The sequence below is a fragment of the Pogoniulus pusillus genome, chromosome 41, assembly GCF_015220805.1.
Source record: "Pogoniulus pusillus isolate bPogPus1 chromosome 41, bPogPus1.pri, whole genome shotgun sequence".
NCBI lineage: Eukaryota > Metazoa > Chordata > Aves > Piciformes > Lybiidae > Pogoniulus > Pogoniulus pusillus.
In genome coordinates, this window is record NC_087304.1 from 6,683,488 (window position 1) to 6,695,027 (window position 11,540).

Here is an 11,540-nt window from a genome sequence, read left to right on the forward strand (position 1 = left end):
CGGGGGGCGGGGCCCGGGGGCGCAGGCGCGGGCGCGGCGGGAGGCAGTGCGCAGGGGCGGGGCGCGGCGCATGCGCAGTGCGGACCCGCCCCGGCCGCGGCGAGTGTCGGTCCCGGTGAGCGGGGCGGGGCCGGGGGGGGGGAACCGAACCCAGCGCAGCTGAACCGAGTCCAGTCGGGCGGGGCGGGGCGGGGCAGGGCGGGGCGGGGCGGGGCTGGAAGGACTCCTATGTCTCCGGTTCCCCGGCGAGCAGCTGGGCCTGGTGCTTCTCTCGCCCGGGGTCCGGTGCGGGGCCGGGGGGTCCGGGCCCGGCGCAGGCCGTGAGCGAGGACCCCTGTCCGGCGGGAGAACGGGGAGGGCCCTGCCGGTGTCGCCGTCCCTCTGCCGAAGCCGAGCGGTGGCGCGGGGCTCGCCGCGCCCCTCGGGCCTGCCTCCGCTCCGCCTGCCCCGGCGGGGGGCACGGGCAGGGGCTCGGGGGTGATGTGTGCGGAGTTGTCGACTTCCCCTCTGCCGGTCCCGGGGTCCGTGGGCTCGGTGGTCACGGGGCTGGGAGCCCAGCGCAGGCTCCCCCCGGCACGCCCAGGCTGCTCCGGTGCGTTTGGGCCTGGGGCTCCGCTGGGCTGCTCCGCACGGAGCCTGCGGGGGGCAGGAGTGGAGTTCTCCCCAACCCCCCCCGCCCCGAGCGGATCTCTGCCTTGGGCGCTGGGGAGAGGCAGAGCTCAGCGGCGCTGCCCTGCACGGAGCTGTCTCTGCCCTGCTCGCAGGGACCTGTGCCCAGCTCTGGGCTCCTCCATCGCAGAGAGCTGCTGAGGTGCTGGGAGGTGCCCAGAGCAGGGCAGCAAGGCTGGGGAGGGGGCACAGAGCCCTGTGAGGAGAGGCTGAGGGAGCTGGGGGGGTGCAGCCTGGCACAGAGCAGACTCAGGGCAGAGCTCATTGCTGCCTGCAGCTGCCTGCAGGGAGGCTGTAGCCAGGTGGGGTTGGGCTCTGCTGCCAGGCAGCCAGGGACAGAAGAAGGGGACCCAGGCTCAAGCTGTGCCAGGGCAGGGTCAGGCTGGAGGTTAGGAGGGAGTTGTTGGCAGAGAGAGTGATTGGCACTGGAATGGGCTGCCCAGGGAGGTGGTGCAGTGCCCATGGCTGGGGGTGGCCAAGAGGCTGCATGGGGCACTGAGTGCCAGGGGTGGTGCCTGAGCAGGGTCAGCTGCTAGGCTGGACTTGACCTGGAGCTCTCTCCCAGCCTGCCTGATTCTGTTTTGGGGGTCTTTGGGCAGCCTCAGCCTCGGGGAGGGTTGCTCTGCTGAGGGTTGGCAGCCCTGAGCCCCAGCTCTGCTCCAGGCTTGGTGCTGTGGAGCTGCTCTGGCCCTGCTCTGGCAGGGACCTGCCTGCTGGCGTCTGCAGCCCTGCAGGAGCCCTGTGGGCAGGGCTGTGCTGTGCAGCTGCTCCGCAGGGAGTTGGGTTACAAGAGGTCGTTCAGCAGCGCTGCTGAAGGCCTGGCCCAGCCCTGAGCAGCTCCCATGGCCTCCTCCCTGCTCGTCCTGGGCAGAGGAGCAGGAAGCTCTCTGCTGTGTTTGCACTGAAACCTCTCACTCCTCCCTCTCCCTCCCCAGAGGTTTTGGAGCTAAGGAAGTGGCAGGAAGCAGCTCCCAGCCCCCAGCATGGCAGACCAGAAGCGTTTGGCCTTCTCCATCATCCAGTTCCTGCAGGACCAGCTGCAGCATGGGGGATTGTCTGCAGATGCTCAGGAGAGCCTGGAAGGTTGGTGGCTGTGCCTGGCAGCTCTGCTCTGCCTCATGCTGCAAGGCTGGTGAGGGGCAGCAGCACAGCCTGCCAGGAGGGGCTGAGGGAGCTGGGGGGGTGCAGCCTGCAGAGGACTGAGCAAGACCAAGGGCAGGTTCTGCACTTGGGCCACAACAACCCCAAGCAGCTCCAGGCTGGGGCCAGAGTGGCTGAGAGCAGCCAGGCAGAGAGGAGCTTCAGAGGAGGCAGCAGTGCCCAGGTGGGCAGCAGAGCCGATGGCATCCTGGGCTGGCTCAGGAGCAGTGTGGGCAGCAGGAGCAGGGAGGTTCTTGTGCCCCTGTGCTCAGCACTGCTCAGGCCACCCCTGCAGTGCTGTGCCCAGTTCTGGGCTCCTCAGTTCAAGAGAGAAGTTGCAGTACTGGAAGGTGTCCACAGGAGGGCGACAAAGCTGTGAGGGGCCTGGAGCAGAGCCCTGTGAGGAGAGGCTGAGGGAGCTGGGGGGGTGCAGCCTGCAGCAGAGGAGGCTCAGGGCAGAGCTCATTGCTGTCTGCAGCTGCCTGCAGGGAGGCTGTAGCCAGGTGGGGTTGGGCTCTGCTGCCAGGCAGCCAGGGACAGAAGAAGGGGACCCAGGCTCAAGCTGTGCCAGGGCAGGGTCAGGCTGGATGCTAGGAAGGAGTTGTGCCCAGAGAGTGATTGGCACTGGAATGGGCTGCCCAGGGAGGTGGTGCAGTGCCCATGGCTGGAGGTGTTGCAGCCAAGCCTGGCTGGGCACTGAGTGCCATGGGCTGGTGCCTGGGCAGGGCTGGGTTGGGCTGCAGCAGCTTGGAGCTCTCTGCCAGCCTGGCTGCTGCCATGGCTGGGCTGGGGGAGGTTTGATCCTGGTGCTCTGGGGCTCTGCACTGTGGTTCTGCAGGGGGCAGCTCTGTGCTGTCACTGGCAGTGTGCTGGGAGCAGCTCCCAACCCACGGGGGGAGGGGGGGGGGGTGGGGGTGGGTGCTGCCCTCTGCGTGGCCACAGCTGCCCTCCAGTGACTGAAACCTGCAGCTCTGTCCCTGCTCTCTGCCCCCAGAGCCGTGGGAAGGCTCAGGAAGGCTCCACTTTAACCTCTGCTCTCATCACCTGCCCTGGGCTGGCACTGAGGGGCTGGCAGCTGGCACTGAGGGGCTGGCACTGGCTCCAGCCAAGCCTTGGCCTCCAGCCCTGTCCAGCTCTGGGCCGCTGGCACAGTGCTGAGGATATCAGGTCTGGTGGAGCTGCTTGGGCTGAGGGGAGTCCTTTCTGCCTGAGCTGCTGCAGTGCTGGAGCAGGGCAGGCCGTGGGGCACAGCTGGGGGCAGGTCATGGCCTCACTCTTGTCCCCCAGTGGCCATCCAGTGCCTGGAGACAGCGTTTGGGGTCTCGATGGAGGACCAAGGCCTGGCTGTGTCCCAGACTCTGCCTGAGATATTCGAGGCTGCTGCAGGGAAGGTGAGTTGGGTGCCAGGAGCTGGCAGGGGCTGGCTGCAGGGGCAGGGGCTGGCTGCAGGGGCAGGGGCTGGCTGCAGGGGCAGGGGCTGGCTGCAGGGGCAGGGGCTGGCTGCAGGGGCAGGGGCTGGCTGCAGGGGCAGGGGCTGGCTCCAGGCTCAGCTCTGCCCCCTCGCAGCTGCGTGGGAGTGGTGCCTGGGGGAGGTGGTGCAGAGCTCAGCAGAGGCCTCAGCACAGCCTTCTCCTTTCCTCCTAAGGAGCCTGAGCACATCAGAACGAACTCAGAGCCTGTCACCCCCTCTGAAGATGACATAGCTGAAGCTGAAAGGCTCAAGACTGAAGGTAACTTCCCCTGGGGCTGGTGGAGGAACGAGGGGGGCAGGGAAGCTGCAGCCAGCCCCTGGGAGTGCCTGGAGCAGGCCAAGAGCCAAAGGAGTGAACCAATCCATTCCCTCTTCTCCCAGCCAGCAATGACAGGGCAAGGAGAAGCCTCAAGTTGCCCCAGGGGAGGTTTAGGTTGGCCATGAGGAACAATTTCTGCCCCTAGAGGGTTGCCCAGGCCTGGCCCAGGCTGCCCAGGGCAGTGGTGGAGTCCTCATGCCTGGAGCTGTGGATCTTTGATCCCATTCTGTGCTCCACAACCTCCCTGGGCAGCCTGTGCCAGCCTCTCCCCACCCTCCCCCTCCACAGTTTCTTCCTCCTCTCCAGGCCATTGTCCCTGCTGCCACTCCCAGCCCCTGTCCCAAGTCCCTCCCCTGCAGCCCCTTCAGGCTGCTCTGAGCTCTCCCTGGAGCCTTCTCCAGGCTGCACAGCCCCAACTCTGCCAGCCTGTGCCCACAGCAGAGCCTCTGCAGCTCTCTCAGCATCTCTGTGCCCTCCTCTGGACCCTCCCCAGCAGGTCAGATTCTCTCCTGTGCTGGGACCCTCAGGGCTGCACTCAGCAGTGCAGCTGAGCTCTCAGCAGAGTGCCCTCACAGGGCAGAGTCCTCACTGGAGAGACTCTGAGCTTCTCCTGAAGGCCTCACTCAGTCTTGCCTGTGTCTGCCTCTGCTCTTCCCTCTTTAACCAGCTTTGTTCCCACCTCTCCCCTTCCTTCCCCTAGGAAATGAGCAAATGAAGGCAGAGAACTTTGAGGCTGCTGTGTCCTTCTATGGCAAAGCAATCGAACTGAATCCCTCCAATGCAGTCTACTTCTGCAACAGGTACAGCTCTGGGCCCTTTGCTCTCAGCTCTTGCCCCTTCTGGTTCTGTTCTTCCTGCTTGCACAGCTCCACAGACCTGCAGCAGGCTGGAAGGGACCCTCCAAGCTCAGCTGCTGCATCCCCTGCAGGCAGCAGGGGCAGCTCCAGGGCAGGCTGCTCGGGGAGGCTGTGGAGGTGCTGAGGCCATGGTTGGGTAGTGCCTTGGGACTGCTTGGATTTGATCTGAAAGGTCTTTTCCAGCCCTCCCCACCCCACCAGGGTCCTCCTCTCCTCTCCTCCCCACCCCACCAGGGTCCTCCTCTCCTCTCCTCCCCACCCCACCAGGGTCCTCCTCTCCTCTCCTCCCCACCCCACCAGGGTCCTCCTCTCCTCTCCTCCCCACCCCACCAGGGTCCTCCTCTCCTCTCCTCCCCACCCCACCAGGGTCCTCCTCTCCTCTCCTCCCCACCCCACCAGGGTCCTCCTCTCCTCTCCTCCCCACCCCACCAGGGTCCTCCTCTCCTCTCCTCCCCACCCCACCAGGGTCCTCCTCTCCTCTCCTCCCCACCCCACCAGGGTCCTCCTCTCCTCTCCTCCCCACCCCACCAGGGTCCTCCTCTCCTCTCCTCCCCACCCCACCAGGGTCCTCCTCTCCTCTCCTCCCCACCCCACCAGGGTCCTCCTCTCCTCTCCTCCCCACCCCACCAGGGTCCTCCTCTCCTCTCCTCCCCACCAGGGTCCTCAGGGTCCGCCTCTCCCCCTGCCTGCTGCTGTGCTTCTAACATTCCATGAGTTTTTCCCTTCCCTTTGCCTTTTGCTCAGGGAAGAGCCCAGAGGGAGAGCAGAGCTGAACTCCTTCAGCACTCTCAGGGCTGTCCCTTCCCTCCTTTGCCCTTTCTCCTTCCCCTCCAGAGCTGCTGCCTACAGCAAGCTGGGGAACTATGCTGGAGCAGTGAGGGACTGTGAAAGAGCCATAGGCATTGACCCCAACTACAGCAAAGCCTATGGCAGGATGGGGTGAGTCAAGAGCAGCCCTAAAGGGATGTTCCTGGGTGGGGCTGGAGCCTTGGGATGCTGTGGGAAGGCTCCTGCTGTTTGCTGTCTGCCTGGGGGGGTGGGGAGGGCTGCAGGTGCTGAGCTCAGGCTCTGGCTTCTCTCCCACTGCCTCCAGCTTGGCCCTTTCCAGTCTCAACAAGCACCCAGAGGCTGTGGTGTACTACAAAAAGGCTCTGGAGCTGGACCCAGACAATGAGACCTACAAATCCAACCTGAAAATCGCTGAGCAGAAGATGAAGGAGACCCCAAGCCCAGTGAGTGGCTGGAAGTGAGCCTGGGGGGGAGGGAGGAGGAGGAAGGATCCTTCACTCTGCCCCAGCTGGGAGGAGAACTCTGGCAGGGCCTTGGCCTGGGCTGTGTTTGGAGCAGAGAAGTCATTTGGGGGGAAGGGGTGGAGGGGCAGGGGGTGGGGAGGGGTGGAGAGGGCAGGAGAGTCAGGGGGGAAGGGGTGGAGGGGGCAGGAGAGTTGGAAGGGAAGGGGTGGAGGGCTCAGGGTGTTTGGAGGGGGCAGGGGGGTTGGGGAGGAAGGGGTTGGGGGAAGGGAGGTGGTTGAGGAAGGGTGCTGGGGGGAGGGGGGTGAGGAGAGGTGTTTGAGGGGGAGGTGGTTGGAGGAGAGGCAGTGGCAGGGAGGTGGTTGGGGGGCAGGTGGAGGGCTGCAGGAGACCTGAGGGAGGGAGTTTGTGGCAAGGGCTGGCAGTGGCAGGGAGAAAAGGGAGGCTGGCACCAGGGAGAGCTTCCCCAGGGAGGTTGTGGAGCACAGGATGGGATCAAAGATCAAAGATCTTCTGTGCTCCACAACCTCCCTGGAGGTGCTCAGGACCAGGCTGGCTCCAGGCCCTGAGCCCCCTGTGCTGGTGCCACCTGCCCCCCCCTTACCCATGCCAAGGGCTTGGCAGCAGCTGGGAGGATGTCACCACCTGCCTGTACCCTCTTTATCCTTGCAGACTGGGGGGCCAGGAGGCTTTGATCTGGCAGGTTTGCTGAACAACCCTGGCTTCATGAGCATGGTGAGGCCTCAGCCAGGGCTTGGGGCTGGGAGCTGGTGCCCAGGGGCTGGGAGCTGGTGCCCAGGGGCTGGGAGCTGGTGCCCAGGGGCTGGGAGCTGGTGCCCAGGGGCTGGGAGCTGGTGCCCAGGGGCTGGGAGCTGGTGCCCAGGGGCTGGGAGCTGGTGCCCAGGGTGGGTGGTGTTTGGGTTGCTCCTGGGCTCTGCCTTCCACTTCATTTCTTGGTTCCAAGTGATGCTGTTTGGGATGCTTAGGAAGTGACTTCTCCTTGGGCTGTTCCAGCTGGAGGAAAAATCCTCCCCTGCTTTTTTTGGGTCTAATTCAAAGCATTTCTGCACCTCCCTTTGGTGGTGGCTGCAGAACACAACCTCCAGAGGCCCAGCTTGAGGCTTCCTCACCTCACACCAGTGGCACTGTTCTGTCTCCTCTCTTTCCCCAGGCCTCCAACCTCATGAACAACCCCCAGGTGCAGCAGCTGTAAGTGCAGTGCCTGCCCCAGCTCCTCTTGGAGTCCCTCCTGGGGAGGGGGGCAGGGGGGCTGGGTGGGTGCTGGGGTGGGGCTGGGTGGGTGCTGGGGTGGGGCTGGGTGGGTGCTGGGGTGGGGCTGGGTGGGTGCTGCAGGTTGGAGCTGGGGTGGGGCTGGGTGGGTGCTGCAGGTTGGAGCTGGGGTGGGGCTGGGTGGGTGCAGTTGGTTGGAGCTGGGGTGGGGCTGGGTGGGTGCTGCAGGGACTGGGTGGGTGCAGTTGGTTGGGGCTGGGTGGGTGCCAGGGGCAGAAGAGCAAGGAGCAGCCCTTGGCACTGCCCAGGCTGCTGTGGGCAGGGAGCTGTGTGGGCTGTGCTGGGCAGGAGGGCAGAGGCAGCACTGGGCTGGGCTCTGCTGCTCGCTGCAGAGAGCTTCCCACAGCTCCAGCTGGGCTGGGAGCAGGCAGCTCCTGGGTGCTCCTCCCTGCTCCAGCCCCTGCTGGCTCCAGCTGAGCTGCACCAGGTGCAGGCAGGGGCTGAGTGCACCCAGTGCTGGGAAGGGACTGGGCCCAGAGCTGCCCTCTGAGGAGCTGCTGTGGGAGGCAGAGAGCAGATTGGGCTGTGTGAGAGGGGCTGTGGCAGGAGGTCCCCTCTGGAGGTGACCTGTGTGGGAAGCTGCTGCCATCCTCTGATGTCTCCTTCCCAGTGGGAGCCAAACCATCTCCCTCTGGGCTCTTGGCCTGCTCCCAGCAAGGCTCTTCTGTCTCCACAGCATGTCTGGGATGATTTCTGGTGGCCACAACACCATGGGAGCAGCAGGCAGCAGCCCCTCCACGAACGACCTTGCCACCCTCATCCAGGCGTGAGTAGAGAGCTGAGGGTCCCCTGCTGGCCACCGACTGCCTTTGGCCTTTGCCCGGAGGTGGAGCAGCTGAGCTGCAGCTCCTGCTGCTGGGAGCTGCTGGCTGGAAGCTCAGGCAGGGCAGCAGCAGCAGCACAGCTCTGGGGGTGACCTGCTGGGAAGAGGCTCTCTGGGGGAGAAGTTGAGAGCCAGCAGGGAGCTGTCATGGGCTGGGGTCTGCTCTAGGGGCAGAGAGTGGCCAGCAGGGGATGTTCTCCTTCCCCTCTGCCCTGCTGGGGCCACAGCTGGAGTGCTGGGGCCAGTTCTGGGCTCTCCTCAGTCCCAGAGAGACAGAGAACTGCTGGGGAGGCCCAGGGGAGGCTGCAGAGCTGCTGAGGGGCCTGGAGCAGCTCTGGGAGAGCAGAGGCTGAGCCCTGGGGCTGAGCCTGCACAAGAGCAGCCCCAGGGGGGAGCTGAGCAGTGCCCAGCAAGAGCTGAAGGAGCTGTGGGGGGGCAAGAGGCTGGGGCCAGACTCTGCTGAGTGGTGCCCAGTGCCAGGCCAAAGGGCACTGGGCACAAGCTGGCAGCCAGGAGGAGAAGGTTGTGTGGTGTGAGCATGCTGAGGCCTGGAGCAGGCTGCCCAGAGAGGCTGTGGAGTCTCCTGTGCAGAGCTCCCAACCTGCCCTGGGCACTGTGCCCCTGGGCAAGCTGCTGGGGGTGCCCTGCTGGGGCTGGCTGAGCCTCCAGAGCTCCCTTCCCACTTCCCCCGTGCTGTGATTCTGACTTCTGAGCCTCTTAAAAGACCAACCCTGGAGTCTGAGCTCTGAGAGGTTCATTGCCTGTCCTCAGGGGCCAGCAGTTTGCTCAGCAGATGCAGCAGCAGAACCCTGAACTCATAGAGCAGCTCAGGAGCCAGATCAGGAGTAGAACTCCCAGTGCCAGCAACGAGGACCAGCAGGAATGAACCTTCCAGGTGAGTAGGGAATCCTTTGTGGGATGTGTTTGGGCTCCAGACTCCATCTGGTGCCTTCATCTGCAGCCTGGGGGAAGGCTTCAGGGAGCCCTGGGCACAGCTGTGCAGGTCCTGCAGGAGGTTAGAGCTGGGGAGGGGAAGGGTTGGAGTGGGGGTTAGGATGAGGGCAGTGGTTTGGAAGCTGTGCACAGGGAGGGTGGGCAGAGGCTGGCACAGGCTGCACAGGGAGGGTGGGCAGAGGCTGGCACAGGCTGCACAGGGAGGGTGGGCAGAGGCTGGCACAGGCTGCACAGGGAGGTGTTCAAGGACCAGGCTGAACGAGGCCCTGAGCCCCCTCAGGCTGCTCAGAGCTGTCTCTGCTGCCTACCAAAGCGACCTCCAGCTTGAGGCCCCATCCCTGGAGCCATCCAGCACCAGCCTGGCTGTGTCCCCTCTGCAGCCTGCTCTGCTTGGAGCTGTCCCTGCTGCCTGCAGGCACAAGCTGAGCTTGGAGGGTCCCTTCCACCCTGCTGCAGTCCACGGAGCTGTCCTTGCCCCCGTGGCAGGGAAGTTAACCCTTTGAGGCCTGATCCATCCCAACCCACTCCACCATTGCCTCCCTGAGCAGTTTGTCTGCTGCTGGCAGTGCTTTGCCCTGAGGAGGAGGAGGCAACAAAAAGCTTTTCCCCCCACCCCCAACTCTGTATGTGTTTGGCAGTCAGGAGCTTGGCTGAGGAGCTTGGGGGCAGAGTTGATTTGCTCCCAGGTGGAGTTCTGCTGCTGGGGACTAAATTTGCCTTTGCCTTGGTTTGTCTTTGTTGCTGTCCCCTGCCTGTGTCTGCAGCACAACCCCTGGGGTGAACTCTCTCTTCTTTTGCTTTGAACCACCACAAACTGGAAGCCATCTGTGTGGTGTTTGCCATTCCTCCAGCTGGAAGTGTCCAAGGAACCAGAAAGGGAGGGGAAGAAGAAGAAAGAAATCTCCCAAACCAACCAGCAATGGAAACAGAACCAAACCAGCCCAGCCCCAGCCCCCTCCCTCCTCCCCCCCCCCACCACCACCGAGGGACTCTGATCCAACCTGCATGGTAAAGACAATTCCCTGCTTGGCTCTGCCCTCATCATCTTCATCCCTGCTCCTCCTCTTCCCACCTCAGCCTTTTTCATTAGGGAGTTGTTCTTCTGGAGGATGCAAACCTGAGCCCAGAGCAGCCCCCAGCCCCCTCCTGCAGACACCTGGGGATAGCTGCCCCCACTCTGACCTTTCTGGGGGGAGCTTCTGTGCTGCAGAGGAGATCCTTTTGTAACCCCCTCCTGGAGGAACAGCTCTGCAGGACCTCAGCTTCACCTCCCTTTGCCCCAGGCAAACCTCTCCTCTTTGGTTGTTTTCCCCTGCCCTGGTTCATCTCCCAGGACTGCTCTCATGGAGCTCACAGCACCTCCTGGCCCCCAGGGGTGAGCTTTTTGCTTTGGGTTTGGTTGTTTCTCCTCCTCAGCTCTGGAGCAGCACTGCTGCTGCTGCTGCTGCCAGGCAGGAGCTTGGTGCTCAACCCACAGAGGTTGGTTTGAGGTTTGGGGTTTGTTGGGTTTGCTTAGGCTGGGGGTGGCAGGGACAAGCCAGAGGGAACCTTCCTGTGTCTGACTCCTTCAGGGAGTGTTTTAATTCATCTGCTGGGCTTAAAGCTTTGGGGTTGGGGTTTGGGCTTGGGGTTTTTAGGCTGGGGGTGGTTGGGACAGGCCAAAAGGAACCTTCCTGTGTCTGACCCCTCCAGAGAGTGTTTGAATTCCTTGCTGCTGGGGGGGATCCTGTCCCCAGCCTGACAAAAGTGTGTCTGCAGTGTTCAGTGCTTCTGGAGGGGTTGGTGGAGTGCTCAGGCAGGGGGACAGGTCAGGATGGGGGTTGGGGTTTAACAGAGGGGGGTGGGAGGTGAGGTCCTGGGGGGTGTTTTTAACTTCTTAATCTGCCTTTCATGCATGTGAGGAGCCAGCCTGGGGGGCTGTGCTGAGCAGAGGCCAGAAGGCAGCTGGGGGGAGCAGAAGGGCTCCACAAAAGACTGCTCCAGATAGCCTGTGGCAGGGGGGGGCTGGAACTGAGATGATCTTTGAGGTCCCTTCCACCCACGCTGTGAGTCTGGAGTCAGGAACTCATGTCCCAGACCCCCTGCTCGGGGGGGGATTGTTGAGGAGCATCTTGAGAGGGTGGAGAATACCCTCTCTGAGGCAGCCCCACAGCTCCCCCCCCCTCTGATCCCTCACCCACGTCCTGCCTGGGGGGAGCACAAGGCTCTGGCCACTGTGTGACCCCCCCAGAAGTCAGCTAGAGGAGGCCACATTGCTTCCTGTGCACCTCAGAGGTGGTTCGAGAGGAGATGGGGGAGGTTTGTTCTGGGTTTAATGGCAGGGGGGAAGGAGAAACTCACTGCAGGGAGCAGAAGCCCAAGAGGGGTCTGGGGGTGGGTGTGGGGGGGGGGGAAAGGCTGGCAGGAGGGGGGGTAGGGGTGGTGTGGAGTGAGGCAGAGGTGAGTTTGGAGGTGGAGTTGTGGAGAGGATCTGTAAATGCTCCATGAAGTGCTCTGTGGTTGCTGTGACTTGTGCAGAATAAACTCTTTGGACACTTGGTGTGGGCTGTGCCCGGGGCTGTGCCCGTGCCCGGGGCTGTGCCCGTGCCCGGGGCTGTGCTGCTGCTGTCCTGCAGCACGGCCCGGGAGGGCTCTGAGCCTCCTGCCCCAGGGCTGCTCTGCAGCACAGCCCCAGATGGGTGTCTGAGTGCAGAGGCAGGGGCTCGGTGGGCACAGGGCTGTGTTTTGGTGCCTGAGCTGCTGGGCTTTGGTGGCTGCTCACAAAGCG

General features: G+C 63.9%; 1 protein-coding gene across 3 annotated transcripts; it reads left to right on the forward strand.

The window, feature by feature from the left end:
- Positions 1–23: 23 nt before the first annotated feature.
- On the forward strand, positions 24–11,312 carry SGTA (small glutamine rich tetratricopeptide repeat co-chaperone alpha). Of its 3 annotated transcripts, none has more exons than XM_064174980.1 (12): positions 24–115; positions 1,605–1,752; positions 3,097–3,200; positions 3,455–3,539; positions 4,300–4,399; positions 5,291–5,395; positions 5,550–5,688; positions 6,379–6,441; positions 6,878–6,915; positions 7,673–7,762; positions 8,591–8,714; positions 9,538–11,312. In XM_064174980.1, the coding sequence occupies exons 2-11, from the start codon at positions 1,653–1,655 to the stop codon at positions 8,703–8,705; spliced, it is 939 nt and encodes a 312-aa protein (XP_064031050.1). In that variant the 5' UTR covers positions 24–115; positions 1,605–1,652; the 3' UTR covers positions 8,706–8,714; positions 9,538–11,312. The 3 variants fall into 3 exon arrangements, with proteins under 3 accessions (XP_064031050.1, XP_064031052.1, XP_064031051.1); XM_064174982.1 differs by lacking the exon at positions 24–115 and adding an exon at positions 269–477; XM_064174981.1 differs by lacking the exon at positions 24–115 and adding an exon at positions 519–592.
- The last annotated feature ends 228 nt before the right edge of the window (positions 11,313–11,540 follow it).

Bases quoted from the DNA above. Each gene is read 5' to 3' on its own strand.
- SGTA (XM_064174980.1), top strand. From the start codon at position 1,653: ATGGCAGACCAGAAGCGTTTGGCCTTCTCCATCATCCAGTTCCTGCAG. The intron at 1,753-3,096 runs GTTGGTGGCTGT...CTTGTCCCCCAG, and splicing joins TGCTCAGGAGAGCCTGGAAG to TGGCCATCCAGTGCCTGGAG. The intron at 7,763-8,590 runs GTGAGTAGAGAG...GCCTGTCCTCAG, and splicing joins CTTGCCACCCTCATCCAGGC to GGGCCAGCAGTTTGCTCAGC.